Source organism: Centroberyx gerrardi, chromosome 13, assembly GCF_048128805.1.
Source record: "Centroberyx gerrardi isolate f3 chromosome 13, fCenGer3.hap1.cur.20231027, whole genome shotgun sequence".
Classification (NCBI taxonomy): Eukaryota; Metazoa; Chordata; class Actinopteri; order Beryciformes; family Berycidae; genus Centroberyx; species Centroberyx gerrardi.
The window spans coordinates 4,700,880-4,720,686 of record NC_136009.1 but is presented as its reverse complement, the minus strand read 5'-3'; the positions used below and the strand labels follow the sequence as shown (position 1 = coordinate 4,720,686).

The window sequence follows — 19,807 nt, the reverse complement described above, 5'->3', positions numbered from 1 at the left end:
GTGGAGAGAGGAAGTGTATATGTATATCAACAGACATCAAAACTCCTGTACAAATCTTGCTATAAAGCTGTCCAAGTCAATGTGGTAACACAGGTAACTTAGCAAAACATCTCAGTGGCTGTTGGTCTGTGGCATTGCTTGATGGTTTTTCTTGTTTGCCATGGTATTGTTGTACTATTGAGTTTTTAGATGTTAAAACTTAGCACTGGTACTGAAGACAAAAATCTGGAATCGTAACACTAGCATAGAGAGGCAGTGTTATAAAAGTAGCCCAATGAAGGACTTGACGTTGTATGTTGAAGAGGTAATCCATTTGTTATGAGCTGTGTTTGCATCAAAAAACACAGCGCTAATCAGAAGTGAGTATAATAGTCAGCTAATGTTGCAGTATTAAGTTAGCCAATGCTAGCATCCTTAGCTCATAGCAAATGGAGTAAGATACTTCACTGTTAGCACAAAGATACTGAGCTCGCTAAATGAAACATCAATAAAAATGCAGCCAAAATAATGCTTACTCAGAGCCTTGCAGAAATCTCCTATCTCCAATTGCGCGTTTTTATAAAATGGAATCTGATCAAAATGTCGCATTAGAGTCAATTCAGGTTAAGCACTTCCCATAGACAACCAGTGTAGTATTGATCAATTCTAGAATATGTCATCAATCAAACTGCATCATATCCATCATATCAGAGGTGGATATCCCATTTTTAACAAAAGGGCCAATATTGGCCTCATGTATCTACAAACCAGTTCTAACAGTAACTAGAAATATAAGGGCTTCAGTGGGGAAATCAACTAGTTTGGCAAAAACTTCCTGGAAAGTTGATTTTTGGGAAATTAAAGGTTTTTGTAGGGTGTGTGTGTATGTGTGTAGATGGGCGTTACTAAACCTGCAGCAGGCTGTCCTGTGTAGCCTTCTGCTCCTGTGTAACAGCAGCAGCGGCTCTCTCTAGCGCCTCCTGCTGTTCTGCTTGGCTGGCCTTCAGACTGCGCTTCAGCTCGCACACCTAGACAAGAGAACAAAAGAAAGTAACTACCAATGTCTAAGAAAATTTACATGGAAGTAACAGTAGATGTGTTTACATGTGTAGTCTTTTGGGTGTGTGTGTGTGTGTTTGTGTGTGTTTTAATAGCCCTACTTGTTTCTCTACAGCGTCCACAGCCTTCCGCCTCTCTTCCTGCTGCTGCTGCTTCTCCTTCTCCACCTCTACAATCCTCCTCTCCAGCTGCTTTTGCACCTCCTCTGCCTGCTTCTGCCGGGCCTCCAGAGGGGAGCGCGACTGAAGGACGACACCGAAAGGGGGGTTATTGTGTGTGTGTGTGAGAAAAGAGCAGAAGAAGGACGTGAAAAAGAAATGAGAGGACAGAGAGCTATACCTGTTTCTCTTTCTTCAGACTGTCTTCCAGAGTCAGCACCACGCCTTTGTACTGCTCTACAGTGGCGTTAGCGTTCTTTAGCTGCTCTGCTAGTTCGCTGCTCTGTTCCTCAGCGGCGCGCAGATGACCTTTCACCTCTACAAGTTCCCGATCTGACTGGGCGGACTGCTGGGAGGCTGACTGTGCTGGAGCTGAGAACATTCAGAGACACAAGCAGAGGTTTGAATGAGAGATTATTATTTATTAGTAGTAGCACTAGTAGTAGTATTCTGCCACATTCTGCAGTACTGCTGCTTACCTCTGAGTGGTGCTCTGAGACCCGAGGCCCTGGTTGCCGGGGTGGTGGCATTGCTGGGGGTGGCTGTCGAGGTAGCGGCCTCAGAGGAGGCGGAGCCTAGCTGGGTTTTCAGCGTTGCCACCTGCTGTTCAGAACTGCGCAACAACTCCCTGGTCTTCTGCTGTAAAGTGTTCTGGGTCTCCAACTGTTTCTTAGCTTCTAGTAACTGGGCCTGAAAAGGAGGGAGGGGGGTGATGGAGAGAGGGATGGAGGAGTAACAAAATTAGATTGCTGAATCATTATCTGATTGGTCCTCTGTTGTAAAGTACTCTGATTGTCCAGTTGTTTCTTAACTTTGAATTAATGAGCCTAGAGAGGAGAGAGGGATGAATGGCGGGATGGATAAAGGAAAGGAGCAGAGGTGTCTGAGTAAGACTGAATAAACTAATAAAATTATAACATGAAATATGATATAATAACTGAATCTGAGAGAAAGTGATTTAAGGTTTGCAAGTTAGGTTGGTTCATTTGAGCCATTTGGCATCCCTAATCGATGAAATGCTCACTATGACAGACATAATAGCTGCTGCTAAATGGCAGTAGAGGAAGCTGTGACCACTGACTAAAAACAAACATATTGGAGGTGAACAACATTCACTGGCTGACATAAGATTCGTAATAAAAGGCCAATATTGGCCCCTATATCACTCTAACCTTAACATATATCCACTGATACTGTATCCCTGAGCATGTGTTCATGTTTAGTGTGTGTTTGAATACATGTGTATTAAACATATATACATACGTCCATACTGCGTCCCAGGGCGTGTCTCTGCTCTACTTCCTGGTCCAGCTTGGTCTTCATGGCAACCAACTCCGCCTCCAGACGCTCTATCTGGCTGTTCATTCGCTGGCGAGTCTCTGTCTCTGTACGCTCCATAGTCAACTAGATGGGTGAGAGAGAGAATGGGACACTCATCAATGGGGCGACTCATGTACACAATAAGACAACACACAAGAAATTCATGTTACTTACCTGCAGTAAATAAAGTAATCTGGACATTATTTATATGGTTTGACCGATTTTTTTAAGGCCAAGCATTCAATGTTTCTCCCTGAATTTGATCACTGTCAGGGTGGAAAAGCCTCTGAAGCAGAATTTACACCATGGGACACTAAATCTGTCAATTGAAACCCAGGCTAGTAATAACAACACAAACATATTCATGCATACTCGTGTGGAATCCGATCAAAATGTCTCATTCGAATCTATTCAGGTTAATGTCTTCCCATAGACAACCAGTGTCGTATTGATCAAAACAAACTGCATCAGGTCTGCAGGTCCGTGTTCAACACAAGCGCATAGGAAGAAATAGACCAGGACGATCTTTGACATTTCTCTGTGCCCTTTTCCTTAATTAATTTCAGAAGAAATTGATAAGCATTGTGCCTCAAAAAATGCACAGTTCATGCTTTTTCATTATTAAGATAGTCAAGAAACTTAAATCCAAATCCCCAACACCAATATTGGTCTGATATATCTGTCTAGCCTTAATTATTTAGTAAATGAATGTCCTCTACTTCAGTATTACATTACTAAACAGGACTCTCGCTTCCCAAGGTCTTGTTGGTTTTCAACATCAACTCATAGAGACTGAGGGTGCAACATGTTAAGTTACAGACATCCAGTTGTTCCAGTACATTTTATTTATTGCATCAAATGGAAAAACCTGAGGTATTTCATTTGAGAAGATAAAAATATTGGCGGTATAATACCTGTATGGTCTTGAGGTTGGTGAGCAGTAGGTTCTGGTTACGTTGCTCAGCCATCATGGCTTCCTTCTCCCGATTGAGGCGACTCTCTGCTTGTTTCAACATGTCTCTCTCTTTGGTCACGTTCTCTACTCGCACCTAAAGACAGAGAGGATATAGGATGGATAGAGAGGATAGAAGGGCGGACAGGAAAGAAAGCAAGGAGGGAACGGTGAGAATGGATAAATCAGTCCCTCCAGGATTTTGCAGTTTCGAGTTTTTTGGTAATTAGTGCAGCAGTTTTACTCAAAAATTGATATGCAACCTTCAAAGTATTAGGTATTTTGTTTTTACAGTAAAATTGAAGGAGGATTGAAGGATATGCGCTCATCTATCCATCCATGTTTCTATATATCTCGTGCACCTTCGCTCCCTGCATATCCCCTTCCATACCTCTTCCAGTGCCAGTTTTTCGTTAGCCTGTCGCAGGTCCTGGCTCATGGTGTGGATGATGTGTTCGTGTCGCTGGGTCGTGGCGGCCATTTTGCGGTTCCTGTCCTGTAGAGCGGAGATCTCTCTGCGGTGGCCTGATGCCGTTTCCTGGAGCATCTCATATCTGACATACAGAGAGACACAGAGGGAGGCAGACAAACAGAGAAAGGAGAGAAAACACACACAGAAAATAATGATTATCTGAAGAACTGGAATGTGAGGGGATTAGGTCAAACCTGCATGTTCTCAAACTGTTGTTGAGCCCTTTGGTGCTTCTGACCTCAGCCAAGCTTAATGAGCTAGTTAGTTATTCCAATTAGATGCATTATGCTCTACAACAACAGTACAAATATGTCACCAAAATCAAGGAAATGAGGAACTAGCCCAATGCCACTTTAACATTTTTAACATACCTCTTGTTGTTAAACTCTACTTGTGAGGCCAGCTTGGCCTTGCTGGAGCGCAGCTCTGTCAGCTGCTTCTGCAGCCTGTCGTTGGTTTCATTCATCATTCTGTCATTCTCTGCCTTCTCCTTCTTATACAGAGAGAAGGCATCGTTGAGCTGGATGCACACACACACACACACACACACACACACACACACACACACACACACACACACACACACACACACACACACACACACACACACACACGCACAAAGAATAGTTATTGAATTTGAAGATTTCATTTTTCCAAGTTCATAGGAAGATAACAATTCTGATAAGTGTGTGTGTGTGTGTGTGTCTACCTGTTTCAGTGCGGCTTTAGACTGTGCAGTCTGGGCTGACTCGGCAGCAGCAGCTCTTTGTGGAGTAGAACGAGTAGCTGGGACTGAGGGTCGAGGCTGAGGAGGCTGGGTGGAAGACTCTGGACCTGGAGACACACATGGAAACTTTACCTCATCCTGTATGGATTGTTACATTAGGCTGCGTTCAAGCCTAGCCCGTTTGGTTCGATTCATCCAAACCCTAGAGCATTTACTTCTTTAGTTTGGTTTGTTTGGACAGGTGAGACCGATGCCCTCAGACCACTTGGAAGAGGACTGAGACCCATATTTTCAGGGTGTTTTCAGGGGGTCTCTACTCTGTTTTGGATTATTCATCTCAACAGCTGATGAAAAATGTGTTTTTTTGGAATGTATACTGTTAAAACACATCTCATCTACCAAAAGGAAGGATTTCTTGCTCACAGTTCACAATCCTGTCTGACATGGATTATATAAGGCTAATATTTGCAGCTTTAGAGTTGTACAGAAGCTAGTAAGGTTTTTTTTGTGTTTATTTTTACCTTGAGGAGGCAGGCTGAAGCCAGTGCTCTGTGACAGCAGTATCTTATACATGTCTCTCTGTCTGGCGCTGGAGTCGGCCAGTTGTTTCTGCTGGTTCCTCTGCTCTCTCAGCTGCTCCACTTCCTTCTGCAGCTGATCCATGCTCGTCTCCAGCTCTGATACACTGGAAAGATCCAGAGAGATGGAGCTAGTGGTTAAAATAGATTAAATACAACTCCACTGCTGATCAATGCTCTGCTCCATATTTTGGACACCTACAAATGGCAAATTAACTTGACCTTGAAAAAAATTGGCAAAATATGTTATACTGTTGTCTTTGATAACTGTCACATATGAATGGTAGAAGTAGTGGCAGTAGTGGTAGCAGTAGTAGAGGTGTAAGTAGTAATAGTAGCAGCAGTAGCAGTAGCAAAACTAATAGCAGTAGTAGTAGCAGTAGTAATAATATTAGTATTAGCAGTATGGGTAGTAGTGGTATTAGAACTAGTAGTAATAGTACTAGTAGAACTAGTAGTGGTAGTGGTTGAACTAGCAGCACTAGTTGTTGTAGTAGAACTAGCAGAACTAATAGTAGCACTCCATTACCGTGTTGATGTAACTTGTGTCTGCTGTCTCTCCCTCTCCTCCTCCAGTTCCCTCAGCCTTCCCAGCAGGCTTTGGTTCTGCCTCTGGAGCTCCTCCACGCTGCGGAAGGCCAGCTGGCGTGGGCTCATGACCTCAGAGGAGCTGGTGATGTCGGCAGAGCTGCCGTCCTCCTTGGTCACATGCCGTCCCCTGGCTTCCTCCAGTTCCACCAGAAGAGCACAGACCTGGACAAGGAGAGGACAAAATGAATGAATGACAGCACACTAGGGCTGCAACTAACGATTATTTTCATTGTCGATTAATCTGTCGATTATTTTCTCGATTAATCGATTAGTTGTTTGGTCTATAAAATGTCAGAAAATGGTGAAAAATGTCGAAAGCCCAAGATGACGTCCTCAAATGTCTTGTTTTGTCCACAACCCAAAGATATTCAGTTTACTGTCATAGAGGAGTAAAGAAACCAGAAAATATTCACATTTAAGAAGCTGGAATCAGAGAATTTTGACTTATTTTTCTTAAAAAAAGTACTCAAACCGATTAATCGATTATCAAAATAGTTGGCGATTAATTTAATAGTTGACAACTAATTGATTAATCGTTGCAGCTCTATAGTACACTGCACAGTGCTACTTTACAGAGACTTCATCTTTCATCCATCATTAGCTACTTATACATGCAGAATATTTTATCATTCCCAATTCCTTTCAAATTAATGGTTTACCTGAACACTAAATAAAGTGATCTGATGTGTGCTTTTACATGCACCAAAGCATAGACTTTCCCAGAAACTTGATGACGTCTCTTCCTCAAGTAGACGAACAGGCGTAAAAAGACCAAACAATTTTGTTTGTCATTGGGAATCGGCTGGTGTATTCCATTTGAGATGCCTACACAAGGTATTTTTATTCTGATTGAGCGGTTGTTCTTATTATTAATTGAATATTAGGCTCAATGTAAACCCAGCCAGTGTGGCCATCATACCATCAAACGCGTAGAATACTAACTTGGACATAACAGAAAACACACATTGGACATTGTGATCACACAGCACAATAACAGTAGAAGATAGATAGATAGTAGATTTGGATCCTGAGAAAATAACTCTCCGATATTTTTGCCATGTTTTGGAAACAACCGCATCTCGATTTCCTGTAGAGTCTATTGAATGTGTGTGTGTGTGTGTGTGTGTGTACCTGGGTAGATGTGTCCTCTAGCTGTCTCTCTGTCCTCAGTTTGTCTCTCTCCAGGGCAGAGCAGCACTGCTTGGCCTCCTCTCTCTCTTTCTGCAGACTGTGGATCTCCTAATGACAAATTAGTGAACAACATGCAATTTTCACATAAACAGTAAAAGACTAAAATCCAATTTACATTTTGAGACAGATGAACACATGCCGCACCATTCGGGCCTGTTCCAGTTTATTGCACAGGGAGGTCATGGATCTCTGCATGCCCTCGTACTCCTCTCTCTGGCGTTTGAGGACGGGGGCTTTGGACTCGACCTCCTGGACGATCTCATCCAGCACCCTGCTGACTCTGTTCGTCTCCTGCCTCTCCAGCTGCAGCTTGGTCTGACACTCGGCATAGTCGTTGTACAGCTAGATGCAGAGACAGAGGATGAGGCCTTAACACTTGCTATTGCAATTACTACACTATGACAGCTGCGTAGTGATATAACAAAACTCTAAATGACAGTGTGTTCAGCAGGTACACATGACAGTTCCCTGTCCTTCATTATATAGGGCATCTGCAGGTTGCAGAAAGACAAATGTAAGACTTTTCAATACCCTTTTATGCCACCTGGAATTGGATTTAAGACCACTTTAACACCAAAATATAGAAACTCAACGCTGGGAAAGCGGCTTATTTTCTTATACATGTTCTGAAACTATGAATGGGCACAATAAGAAGTATTTAAGAAGAAATTAGCTATTTCAAGACATTATGTCCTACTGTGTTTCTTAAAGCAGATGTGATGCTGGTCCCAGTCACATCTTTTGGTGAAACTACACAATTTTTGCCTTACTTTCCAACTCTGGTTTGACTAGATATCACAGAATGTCAAGAATCTGTTAATACCACTGCCTAATGTTAGTTGCATTACGATGAAACTCCAATGATAATAAGCCAGCATTAACATGGTAAAAAAAAGGCCTTTAATAACTGTATATAAGAAACTCTAATACTTTTAATTTTAGATAATTTAAAGCATTTTCAGACATTTTATGGACAGAGTAGCTAGTGTTCATGTCCAAGCAAACTCACCTCAAAGAACTTCATACCAGGCCTGACAATCTCCGCTATGGCAGCTGCTGAGGGACACATGGAGTCTAACTGCTCCTCAGTCAGAGAAGGCACACCTAGACCAGAACACACACATTTAGTTCAAGTCTAGGGTGCATACAGTCACGCGCGCACACATACAAACAAACATGCGTGCATACATACACCCAGCCCGCACCCTTATGTGCACACACAACATAAATATGTCTAGGTATGTGTGTGTGTGTGTGTGTGTGTGTTTTCTCACAGCAGTGTTTGTCAGCAGCCTTCATCGTGGCGTTCTCCAGCTCCTTCTCCATCTTCTTGATCTTCTCTCTAAGCTCCGCCTCCAATCGTCCCTTTAGCTCCTCCCCTTCAGACACCTTCTTCTCCAGTGCCTTATTGGCTGCAAGGCCAGTGACATCATCAATCATGTATATAATCATCAATCATCAATTATCAATGTCTCATCAAACTAAAGGCCAGATACATGGTTTTAGAGTCAGATAAAACTGCTGGTAACTTTCAACAGAATCATCCGATCTCTGATAGATTTGCCGAATGGGTTGCTGCATATTTTGCATGTATGCTACATTTTTCTGAATGAAAACAAATCACTGGTGGTTTAGAGGTGGAATACAATATGCGCATGGTAAATGGTAATATTATTAAAATCTAAAATAAACTTGCAAATGAAAGAGTGAGTCTTACCCTCCCCAGTGTCTTTGACCAGCTTGCTGAGCTCCTCCACTGCTCTGCTCAGCTCTTGGTTCTTGGTCTCGGAGTCTGACGCTGCCCCCTACAGGGGGAACAGAGACATCAGATACTGGTTGTGGTCTTATTCAGGTTAATCTGTATCCATGAACCTTTGATACCCTGTGATTGAGTCTCCCTGTTCCCATGAATAAACCAGTTAACACAATATCCCCCCCTCCCTCTTTGGCTGAGCAATAGTAGCTCACTTCTAATACAGAGGAAACAAATGATCCCAATAGTAATCAGAGCCATCTTCATGTCAGTCCTGCCAAATAACCTGATGTTACAGGCAGATATACTTTTCACTGTAATGAATGACAGACATCAAGAACACCAGACTATAGTTGCTGCTGGAAATGCACTTGAGAAATCTGTGTGAGTCTGAGTTTGTGCAGATGGTGAAAACCTAAAGTGAAAACAGTAAGATGTTTCCATGCCACAGTAACCTGTTTAAAATGGGAGTGAACCAGGCATCTTAACCAGGTTTCTCAGAATCAGAGTACTATCTAACCCAGTTGTGATGTTTACATGCATCAACACAAAACCAGGCTACTTGAGGAACCGGGTTAAAGAACGCAAGTCTCTGCAGGGAAATGTCTTTCTTACCTTGTAGAGCGAAGACAACTTGACATGAGCGTTGAGTTCATTACGATATTTCTCCTCCATAGCACTCTGCTGGTCTTTAGACTGGAGAGAGGGAGAGACATGGGGGACATGTAAGCAGAGTATCTAGTGAACAGTACATGTGCATACATACCTGAATGTGTTTTAGAGTTATATGACCCAATCTGTTGACCTTTTTCAGGGCTACAAATAATTTTTTTTCAAGCCAGCAGACACTCTCTCTGGTAGATTTAGAAATCTCCCAATTAGGATTTTATGACATCATATTTACTCCCACCCATAAAAAGATCTGACCAAATTCAATGCGAAAAACGTGTGAAAAAAGATTCTTAATCTATCCATGAAATTCTTGGTTGAGGGCAACAGTGTGTTTAGATTACCTGTTTCAGTTTATTGTTGAGGTCTTCGGCCCTCTTGTAGTGGCTGTCGCTGGTCTTCTTCAGAGAAGCTAGCTGGCTTTCTAGTCTGGTTACCTGGTGCAGAGAAAAATATATCCAAGACATTATTACAATGGCTGCGGTTTGATTTGGGTGGAAGATGCCAATCCTGATGACTTTCAATGAGACACACCAGCAAAATCTGACAACACAGCAAAGAAAGAACTGAGGTGAAAGCTGAAATAGTTCAACTTTTGCTGTCCTTTGGTCTATTTTTAATCATGTCTGTGTTCTGCCTGTGTTACCTGCTCCTTGCTGTTCTCCAGACTACAGCGCAGCTCCAGTATCTCCTTGCCTTTCTCTCTGTTGGTGTTCAGCAGTTCTTCAGTCTTGGTCTTCAGTTCAGCATTTAGCCACTCTGTCTGCTTCTGCAGTAACTCTTTTTCCTGCTCCATGCGCTTCTCCCGGTGCTGCAACACACAAAATAGGAATAACATGTTTAGAAAACTGTGATTTGTGTTACCAAACTTTCAGCTTGGGTGTAACTTGGTACTCAAAAGTGAATGTTTTTTGTTTTTATTTTCCAATGCTAAATGGAATTTCTGAAAATAACAGCAGAAACAGCCACCAAGTGGTTTAGCTACTAGTCTACAGTTTCCAAATGACAAGCCATGAAATGTTTCTGTGTGTGTGCCCGTTCATAGTCAACGGACAACAGTGTGAGTGTTACTGTATTGTATTTAGTGTGTACCTGTACAGAAGCCTCAGATGACTGTATTTCATCCAGTTTTAACTGCAGCTCCATCTTGACTTTGTTGGTCTCTGTCAGCTTCTCATTCAGGCGCTTCACATCCTCTGCAAACACACACACACAACACAAACACGTGATTGTCTACATATTAACAAAAATCAAAGGGAAAACACTGAAGTCTGGAGTATACAAACTACTAGTTTGTAATACTATTAGTGTTCCCGAGAGGGATGCATCCCTTTTTTAATAATACATTTTTCAATTGCTGTGGTAAAAAAACAATCAGAGATTAACTCATCTCCCCCCCCTTCATTTGTATCACCTTTATGACAGAATAGGATTTTTAGGTGACATCAATTAGGATCTTTACATCAAAACACTGACCAGGTGAATCCAGGTGTGATCACTAATATACAGTGTGTATATACTTGTACCCCCCCACTGAAAATTATGCACACATAAAATACAAAATGCATGTGGTATTAACACAAAATATATACCGATTTATGTCTTTGAGCACTGGGCCTTATGCTGTGTGTGTGTGTGTGTGTGTGTGTGTGTGTGTGTATGTGTGTATGTGTGTGTGCATGTATTGAGTGTGAACATCTCACCAGTAAGGTTCTCCACCTCCTGGTTTCTCTTCTCCAGCAGTCTAGCCAGCTCTCTCCTCTCTGCCTCAATCTCATACTTGGCTTTGGTCTGACGCAAAAAAACACAAACAAACAAAATAAAATGTAGTCAGTTAAGACAATATCCATATCATCCAGGATATTCAGAACATCCATGATAACCGTACATCCTCATGACACGTGTGTGTGTGTGTGTGTGTGTGTATATATATGCTCACTTGTTGTGGTGGTTTATCTTCAGAAGTCTCTCCCTCTATTCCCTTCAGAGTGCTCAGCTCCTCATCTGCACAGACAGAGGTATTAAAACACTAAGACACTATGTTTACAATGAAGCCTACAAAAGAATGTGTCAGTTGGCCACAACAGCAAATGCTTTCTCATTGCCAAGGTGATTTTAATCAAATAATAAGATTCACGTGCAGAAACACAATAAAAACTGATCTGTTAAATAGTTTTGTGTGACTGTTCTTTTCCTCCTGGACTCCAAAATGGACAGAATAAGACAACGACTCGATCTTGTCTCACTACTTTATCTTCTTGTGTGATCGTGATAGGTTGCTATGACTGATTGGTCAAAAGAATTAAAAGAAAGGTTCATTTTAAATTATTCAATCCGAGTCTCAAAACTGGTCAATCAACAGAGACAAACCTTTGATGGAAAATTATGAGCTACAGGTCTCTGCTCATGGAAAACGTATCTTGGGGAAAATTAACAAAATGTCAAGAAAGGACAAATTACAATCTGAAATGTGCATGTAATGAAGTTCGAGGGAGGAAGAACAGGATTAAAAAAATTCTATGTGGACCGCATACGGCATTTGAGGACAAGTCACAACAAGCAATACAGTGAATATGAGAATAGCGAGTGTCAAGGACAAAGTCTCGTCCCAGCCATAAGATGCATACTGTACTAGTCACCCTGTTCTGGATTAATCTAAGAGTGGACATGCAGCACAAAATAACCTGTCATTACATGGTGAAAAAATAACACCTCTAATAACAGGAATCAAATTTGATATTTTAAGACTTTTTCCAAACTTTAAAGCACGTGCAAACACCATGTATTTGGACTTGGAGTGTGTCCTCTAAGCATGTTAAGACAGCACAGTGGATGGATGGATACTTAATGAATTATTAATTATTCAATTAAGAAGCACATGGTAAAACAGTGGCAACTATTTGCTTTGTAGCACTGATTCACCATGACCAAAGGTAAGTAAAGTGTGTGTGTGTGTGTGTGTGTATACTCACCAAGTCTTTTATTTTCCTCTTTGACTGTCTGCAGGTCTCTAGTGGTAGACAGGATCTGTTCCTGACTCTCCACCAGTCTCTTCTCAACGTCAAAGTACTGCTGCTCTGTAGGGGCACACAACATACAACAGGAATACATGTTAGGGTGGACAATGCACATTCAGCCAACAATCACTACATAACATTGGAAAGTGTACTTTTAGCACTATTTTGTATCATGTCTGTTGAAAGACTATACGGCTTTGAACAGAGGAGACACAGCAGAGTCTGCTCTATGTATTTTATATCATAGAGGGATGTAATAAGGACAACAACATAAAGCATGAAAAATTGTATATTTGTATCTGTGTTGTGGGGATGGGATAGTAGGAATCTCCATCATAAATTAATGGGAATGCTGGGCATCAAAGGGAGGCTCTGAAAAATCTGTATGTGAGGTTACACAAAACACTGCTACTTTAGGGGAAAGATGACACCTAACCGAGTTACATGTGTAATAGAACAAATACATACACCGTGTTTCCTTTGTATTCATTTCAATATGGTGAAAACATATTTCGTCTCACAATAGAAACACATATCATGCCATTCATTCAGGTGCTGCTCAGTAAAGAAAAGAAAGCCACACAGGAACCAACTGTCAATATTCCAAGGCTAGTGCACTTACTATATGAAAGGTAGCCTCTATTCACTTCTTTCTTGCATAAAACCAAACTCCCATTCGAAATGCTGGCACTCGCTTATAGGCAAACATACAATTCTAGTAGAACAGCACTTAAGATATTTTTCCATTCTTTAGGAGCCACTCTTCAATTCGGCATACAACTGATCAACCAAGCAGCACTTTACTTCAATAAAATGTCATGTTTTAGAATTGGTTCACAATGCTTGCTAGAGCCCTGCGCGGTGTGTTTTGGTGTAAGAAGACTGTTGGAATGACAGGTGAACCAATTATTAAAAGGTGAAAGTTGGTTGAAATAAGTGCTGCTTGGCGTGTTTGGTGTGCCGAATTCAAGAGTGGGTCCTATGAATTTAAAAAAGGTCTTAAGTAATGTTCAAGGAGGTGCTTACGTTTATTGTTTAGCAAGGCAATTTTAAACTGACAAATTTCTGAATGGAGTTTCGTTCGGCGTTCTATCCACACGTGAGAACGTGTCAGGGGTAGTTTGATGCAAGACAATAATTTTGCCATGTTGACTGTGGATTTGGCATCTCTCACTATACCTACACATGCTGTTATCTATTTTCTATAACTTGTGTCTGAAAGTGAAAACTGGGTTTATAACGGTGCTAGCTAGCACCAAATAGCGTTGGTGAAGTCGTTGGCTAACTTAACTAGCTAACTAGATAGCTAACTAGCTTGCTAGCGTTATTTCACTAAGTTAAGGGTGAACTGACCTCTTCCATCAAACACAGGATACAATTTCATTTAACTGCGTTTTGTGTGACATTCGTATCTAGGCTAGGTTTCAGCTAGCCAACATAATCGACTAGTTTCAGTTTGGTTCCACTCACCACAGTCTGCTTTGAACCGCTCATGCTGCGTTCTGAGCACGTCATTCACGCTCTGCAGCTCCGTTAAAAACTTCTCGAGCTTGTTCTGTGCGCCTTTTGGGAGTTTATTCAACTCCGTCCGCTCCAGAACCTGTAGCAGGACGGCCGCCATCTCCACCAAACCCCCAAATTCTCCACAATACCCACAAAACGGGTAAACTATTACACTCTCTGTCCTCCTTGGTGAACTGACAGAGAAAACCGACCAGTGTCAAGCCAGCCGGCATGTGTTCCGCCAACAAGAATACGACTTCCGGTTGTTTTCAGAATAAAAGCACAATTTATACAAATCCATAGCACTCAAACACTGCCTAAAACAACTTCACTTTGCACAAAAAACAAACCAAGCTACACTATCTGGCTTCTTCACAGAAAAAAAGTGGAAGGAATGTTAACTTTCTGTTGTATGTAAAAAATAAAATAAAGAAAAAAATGCGTCTTTGTAACAACCGCCAACTGTTTTGGCTTTTATTTTGACGGCAAGTCGAATGCCTTTTTCTGGCTAGCTTGACGCAGCTGACCTCGATTAGCCCGTCTTCTCGTCTACGCCATCGATGTGCGACGGAAACACGCTTCGGCGCGAAGCATCATGGTAGATGTAGTTTTCCTGCTCTGCTGACGTCGCCACCAGCCGCTGTCAAAATTAAAATGAAGCTACCTGGGGTCTGGTTGATGTTGTAGCCACTGCCTTACTTTATTCAGGTATTTAAACACTGGTTGACGGTGAACGTGGATACGTTCCTTAAGTAACAATTGTATTGTGCTATTGTTTTGAATGAAATAACTTTGACCAGCTGACGTTAACTCAATGTAGTCAAACAACGTTAGCTAGCTAACTATCTGGAGTTACAGAGAGGGAAAGACAGCTGCTCGTTAACGTCAATGTTAGCTGCAAGTCACTTAACATTTGTGTCTTTGTAGCTAAATATGAAGCTTTTGCAAAGTCTGCATTTCATTAGTCTTTCTCAATTTTTCATACCTCAATTCCTGAGAACTTTCTCAATACATTCTCTCTCTCTCTCTCTCTCTCTCTCTCTCTCTCTCTCTCTCTCTCTCTCCCCCTCTCTCTCTCTCTCTCTCTCTCTCTCTCTCTCTCTCAGTCAGTCCATCTCAGCCTCCTCTCCAGTCAGTATGGGTCGTGGTTATATAGCAGAAGATGCTGTGGAGGGTTATCTGTCCAAACTCTGTGAACCAGGAGTAGTTCCAGTCACAGGCCTGCTCATCGGCCAGGTAAGGCTCTCTCATCAACACAGAGGCTAATATAACATCTTTTTGTAAACTATCTTTTGCTCTCTTGAGTGTGTTCATTACGCCATTCTGGATGAGATTCACAGCTATCAAACAGCAGCAGGTTGTAATTTATAACCAGGCAGCATCCTGGACATCTAAAACACAAAACAACACAATACATGCTGTTAAACGTCTTCTGTTCCGGCCCCAAACTGACTAAAAATGTCTCTTGAGTTGTGTCTAGGCTTCATGTGATGTCATGCACTGCTGAATCTGATATATCATATGATATGGAGTGGCATAGTATGTTGTGGAGTCACATTAATTGATGCTAATGACCCCCCCCCCCCAACTCTCTCTCCATACCAGAGCTCTGCCCAGAGGGATTTTGTTGTCATGGCAACTCGGACCCCCCAAATGGATGAGTCTACTGCAGCAGCTGGAAGCTCATTGGACAAGGACTGGGTCACTGAGCACGCCCGACAGGTAGGCAAATAGGGACAGGTCAATAATAACAAAGTCATTATCCCAGTGTGGTGTGATGATGAATTGCTGTGTGTTTCTAGGTGTCCAGGATGCTGCCTGGAGGTCTGTGTGTACTAGGAGTCTTCATCATCACTGATACCGACGCCAAGGACACACTGAACTCACTCCGACAAGTCAGATTCACACAAACACACACACTCTTGAAGGATACTTTCATATTGGTTAAAGTTATGTGCATTTGTGTGTATAATGTGGGTCTGATATGTGTGTGTGTGTGTGTGTGTGTGTGTGTGTGTAGCTGGTTTTTGCAGTGGAAAACCTGATCTCCGGGGATCGCCTGTGGAGCCCCGTGGACGACGACGTCACAGACCGCATCACGCTGCACGTCAACCCCAAAACCAGGAAGTATCCTTCTACACAGCCATCCGATTGGATCAGATAGCCGCCAATAGATGGATGGAGAGACGAGTGGTGGGTGGATAGAGGGATGGATAGACCGATGGGTAAATGAGTGAGTGAGTAGTATAAAAGTAGTATACATGGTACATAATAAACAGGAAAAGATGAGTTTTTGTGGCTGTTCTTTAACCCACCATGTCAGAACCGTCTGCAGAACCTTTGATGTCAGAGACCCCAAGGTTAGTTTACATACCATGTGTTTCATGCTATGTCAGAAAGTATTCAACCTCTTTTCAGTGACACTCCAAATCGGGTTAAGGTGCATCCAAATTCCTTTGAATGTCCTTAAGATTTCTCTAATTAAGTGTAATTAATTGATTATGCACACCTGTGGTTCCTATCTATACCTTTAGGTTACAGAATCAGTTTATTTATCCAATGCATAATATACGAATAGCTATATAAGACGTAATGTAATCAGCTGGCTGTAAGTTAACTAGATTGTGATTGGCTGTTTCAGAGCACGGCCAAGCCTGCTGATTGGAAGTACCAGTCCGGTGTGTGTTCCTCCTGGACCATGGTGTCATGTTGTCTAGATGTGGACATGCTGTTGGCGCTGCCAGAGGACAGAACCAGCACAGAAAGCATGGAGAAATGTCTCATGGTTAGTACACACACACACACACACACACACACCAGAGGACACCCTCAAGCAGACATGCGCACATACACTTGCTTACACACACGCAAAGATACACACAGTTACAAAACCCATACAGACATTCATTTTTAGCAGCTTGAGTGGAACTGTTCTCAGGTCAGGTCTTTTGTTTCAGGAGGGACTGAAAGCGTGGGCGCACCAGATTGAGGACGGAGTTTGTCTCATTGATGGAAAGAAGCTGCCGGATGACAAAGAGCTCACAGCAGGCCAGGTTAAGGACTCCTGTCACCTAATGATATAAATAAATATGAAACTGAATATAAATAATACAACTCATTCTCTGGATTGGAGGGAGGACAGGAGTATGAATCTAACTCTGGCTTTTCTCTGTAGAGGAGGAACGTGAAACAGACGCTCACCGCTCAGCTGCTCATCACGCCGGTAACACACACACACGGGCACATTCGCTCCAATGTGAATGCTGCAATACATGACATTGATAAAAGAGTTCCATACAGTATTTTGTCTCCTCTCTGTCAGTGTGAACAGAGGCTGACAGAAGCGGTTCAGCAGTGCGGAGGCAGTGTGTCAGTCAGAGGGGCGATCCACAGCAGAGCCTACCTACACAGCAACAAGCCCAAAGCCAGCCTGGCTGAGAAGGTAACGCTTTAATACCCTGGATAGTGTTCAATGAAGGCAAAAGAAACATACATGACTGAAGCTTGGAAACTCCATTCTGGACAGCTGCTGAAGCGGGACGTGGTTTCTACGGTGGCTGTCAGGGTTCAGATGCTCCTGGAAGAGCTGACAGCAGAGGAGGAGAGCAAAGGTGACTCCAAAGACAGACAGCGGACAGGTACGACACACACACACACACACACACACGTTATTAGGCTGGTATTCTTTCTTTCTTTCTGTCTTTCTTTCTTTCTGTTTCTTTGATTTTTGATACATCAAAAATTTAGCCCACAGTCCAGTGAAATGTTTTACTCAAAATGGTATTTGACACAATTTTCATAATAAATTAGGTCATTTTTTCCAAATCTTCACAAACATATTTTGTCTGACAGAAGACATGTTGTAGATGACATATGGTAAATTTCATCCATTTAGCCATTTATCCATTTTAGTTTTTTTTAATTCTGTGGTCATTTCATATTAGAAATGAATGGGAAATTCAGCATACTTGAAAAGTCATATAGAGAGGAACCACATTCAAAACAATTAAATAGAATTTTTTTATATTTTCAAAATGAGTAAGTAAGTATGCATGGGAATTTTCCCCAGTATTTTTCTCAAATCCTGATTTTTTTTTCTAAATCCCAAAACGTATATTTTTTTAAAGGTTTAATACGCACTAAATCACTCTTTTTCCTTCTTTCTTTCCCTTGACTAAACTGTTTTGCCATTGTTTTAGATTTTACTGAGGCTTACAAAGAATTCTGAATGAATACAAAAAAAACCCTTTTCTTTCTGTCTCTGTCTCTCTGTCCCAGACCAGTTCGGTCTCCCTCGCCGGCTCTTCTGCCCGGTGCGAGGCGCTGCCGGGCCTGTGTGTGTGTGTGACTACCAGTTCAGCGACGAGGGTCTGTCTGAGGTGAGGGACAGGCTGAAGGAGATGCTGGACATGGAGACGGCAGAGGAAGATTTAGACACCAGGCAGGAAATGGCTGCTGCTGAAAGCACAGAGAGCAACGAATACACAGCAGGTGGGGAAAGAAAGACATAGATAGATAGATAGATAGATAGATAGATAGATAGATATTTGTCTAAATGCTCATAGTAATGGTAATCAAGAATCTTGCAATAAAAACATCAGTGTTTTAACATATTACTTATAAACTTTATATCTTTATATCTATTGCTGTAGTGTAATATCAGTGTGTTTTATGACATTAGTGTGTTGTGTGTTTCCAGAGCCGACTGTACAGACGGTAGTGGAGCCCAAGAGGAACAACTACACTGGTAAAAAAAAAAAACACTCCACTGTGACAACAACTACAACTGTGTACTGTTCTTGTCTGTAACACTTCCAGTCAGGATTAGTAGTATTATCACTGTATTAGTATGTGTGAGCTGGACCAGTCACTGTTATTTTGCTTGTCTCTTACTACTTGTGTGGCTAGTTTCCTCCACTAATCCAACTACTGTAATATAGCAGCTGCTCTCAATGTGGAGCTGGGATCCTCGGGAATCCTTTGGAAGATTTCAGGACGTCCTCACCAAAATGAAGGGCACTTTTATTACTAATGAACTAGTGCAAGTTAGAACCGTGAGAAATGTGTGTGTGTGTTTTAACATGCGGTCCTGATTCAACTCTCTCCTCTGTGGCGTTTAGGTGTTGCCATGGCTTCTGCTGTCGCCCTGCTTGCTACTGCTGCCTCACTGCTCTACCTCCAGGACTATTGAGACACACACACACACACACACACACCAAATAAAGTGTTTGATTTGATAATTTCAGTTGTCTACAAAGTGTTTGTGTATGTGAGACAGGCTTTGCTTCTCCATAGGGAATTGAAAATGCATTATAAAATCAAACATAAGCATACACAGAATTAAACATGAGAGATTTCATTTCCATAATGAAAACGTTCTTCCTTATTGACTGTAATTACTTTTTTAGCTGCAAAAGATGATTTGGAAGTTTTTGTGTTCTGTTTGTATTCTTGCAATAAACATCAGTGATGGTTATAGTTTTAACATCATCTATTCAGAAACGACTGTTCTGGTAAAAGTTCATGCGGTAAATTGTTTATGAGTAATTATTATTACTTCCCCTCCCCATTCAGTCAACTTCTGAAATTATGTTTTTCCAGGCAGATAAAAGATTAATATAAGATGAAAAAATGAAAAGAGCTAAACAATAAAACTTGAGTTATTGTAGTAAAGATACAGTTATTACAGTTTTTCACAATTGTTTACACACTAAAACTGGAACTTGGGACACAATCACTAAAACCTGAAACTCATGTATCAAATCCCTAAACCAAGTCTGCAAACCTATAAGCACATTTTCTGCTTTTCACTCAGTTTGCAATTCTCAGTCACACTTT

The 19,807-nt window shown here is 41.7% G+C and overlaps 2 protein-coding genes across 3 annotated transcripts in view; one reads left to right on the top strand and one right to left on the bottom strand.

Annotated features, from left to right (window-relative positions):
- LOC139923095 (nucleoprotein TPR-like) overlaps positions 1 to 14,170 on the bottom strand; it is a 30,097-nt gene extending 15,927 nt beyond the window's left edge. The window contains exons 1-24 of the mRNA XM_078287521.1: positions 13,937 to 14,170; positions 12,422 to 12,526; positions 11,389 to 11,453; positions 11,153 to 11,240; positions 10,542 to 10,645; positions 10,096 to 10,260; positions 9,794 to 9,886; positions 9,396 to 9,476; positions 8,745 to 8,832; positions 8,302 to 8,439; positions 8,037 to 8,131; positions 7,172 to 7,369; positions 6,968 to 7,075; positions 5,775 to 5,998; positions 5,189 to 5,352; positions 4,650 to 4,774; positions 4,312 to 4,460; positions 3,860 to 4,022; positions 3,431 to 3,565; positions 2,460 to 2,600; positions 1,676 to 1,886; positions 1,378 to 1,568; positions 1,140 to 1,280; positions 891 to 1,007 (exon numbers count right to left, since the gene is read on the bottom strand). Coding sequence (XP_078143647.1) covers positions 891 to 1,007; positions 1,140 to 1,280; positions 1,378 to 1,568; positions 1,676 to 1,886; positions 2,460 to 2,600; positions 3,431 to 3,565; positions 3,860 to 4,022; positions 4,312 to 4,460; positions 4,650 to 4,774; positions 5,189 to 5,352; positions 5,775 to 5,998; positions 6,968 to 7,075; positions 7,172 to 7,369; positions 8,037 to 8,131; positions 8,302 to 8,439; positions 8,745 to 8,832; positions 9,396 to 9,476; positions 9,794 to 9,886; positions 10,096 to 10,260; positions 10,542 to 10,645; positions 11,153 to 11,240; positions 11,389 to 11,453; positions 12,422 to 12,526; positions 13,937 to 14,087 — 3,240 coding nt within the window. The 5' untranslated portion in view covers positions 14,088 to 14,170. The remainder of the gene's footprint in view (positions 1 to 890; positions 1,008 to 1,139; positions 1,281 to 1,377; positions 1,569 to 1,675; positions 1,887 to 2,459; positions 2,601 to 3,430; positions 3,566 to 3,859; positions 4,023 to 4,311; positions 4,461 to 4,649; positions 4,775 to 5,188; positions 5,353 to 5,774; positions 5,999 to 6,967; positions 7,076 to 7,171; positions 7,370 to 8,036; positions 8,132 to 8,301; positions 8,440 to 8,744; positions 8,833 to 9,395; positions 9,477 to 9,793; positions 9,887 to 10,095; positions 10,261 to 10,541; positions 10,646 to 11,152; positions 11,241 to 11,388; positions 11,454 to 12,421; positions 12,527 to 13,936) is intronic.
- Positions 14,171 to 14,597: 427 nt separating this feature from the next.
- Positions 14,598 to 19,214, top strand: odr4 (odr-4 GPCR localization factor homolog). Of its 2 annotated transcripts, none has more exons than XM_078287768.1 (14): positions 14,598 to 14,677; positions 15,076 to 15,205; positions 15,575 to 15,691; positions 15,772 to 15,864; positions 15,990 to 16,096; positions 16,293 to 16,329; positions 16,611 to 16,754; positions 16,927 to 17,022; positions 17,145 to 17,192; positions 17,292 to 17,411; positions 17,496 to 17,607; positions 18,248 to 18,460; positions 18,669 to 18,716; positions 19,090 to 19,214. In XM_078287768.1, the coding sequence occupies exons 2-14, from the start codon at positions 15,107 to 15,109 to the stop codon at positions 19,158 to 19,160; spliced, it is 1,305 nt and encodes a 434-aa protein (XP_078143894.1). In that variant the 5' UTR covers positions 14,598 to 14,677; positions 15,076 to 15,106; the 3' UTR covers positions 19,161 to 19,214. The 2 variants fall into 2 exon arrangements, with proteins under 2 accessions (XP_078143894.1, XP_071750787.1); XM_071894686.2 differs by having other exon boundaries at positions 14,605 to 14,677; positions 15,102 to 15,205.
- Positions 19,215 to 19,807: the final 593 nt, after the last annotated feature.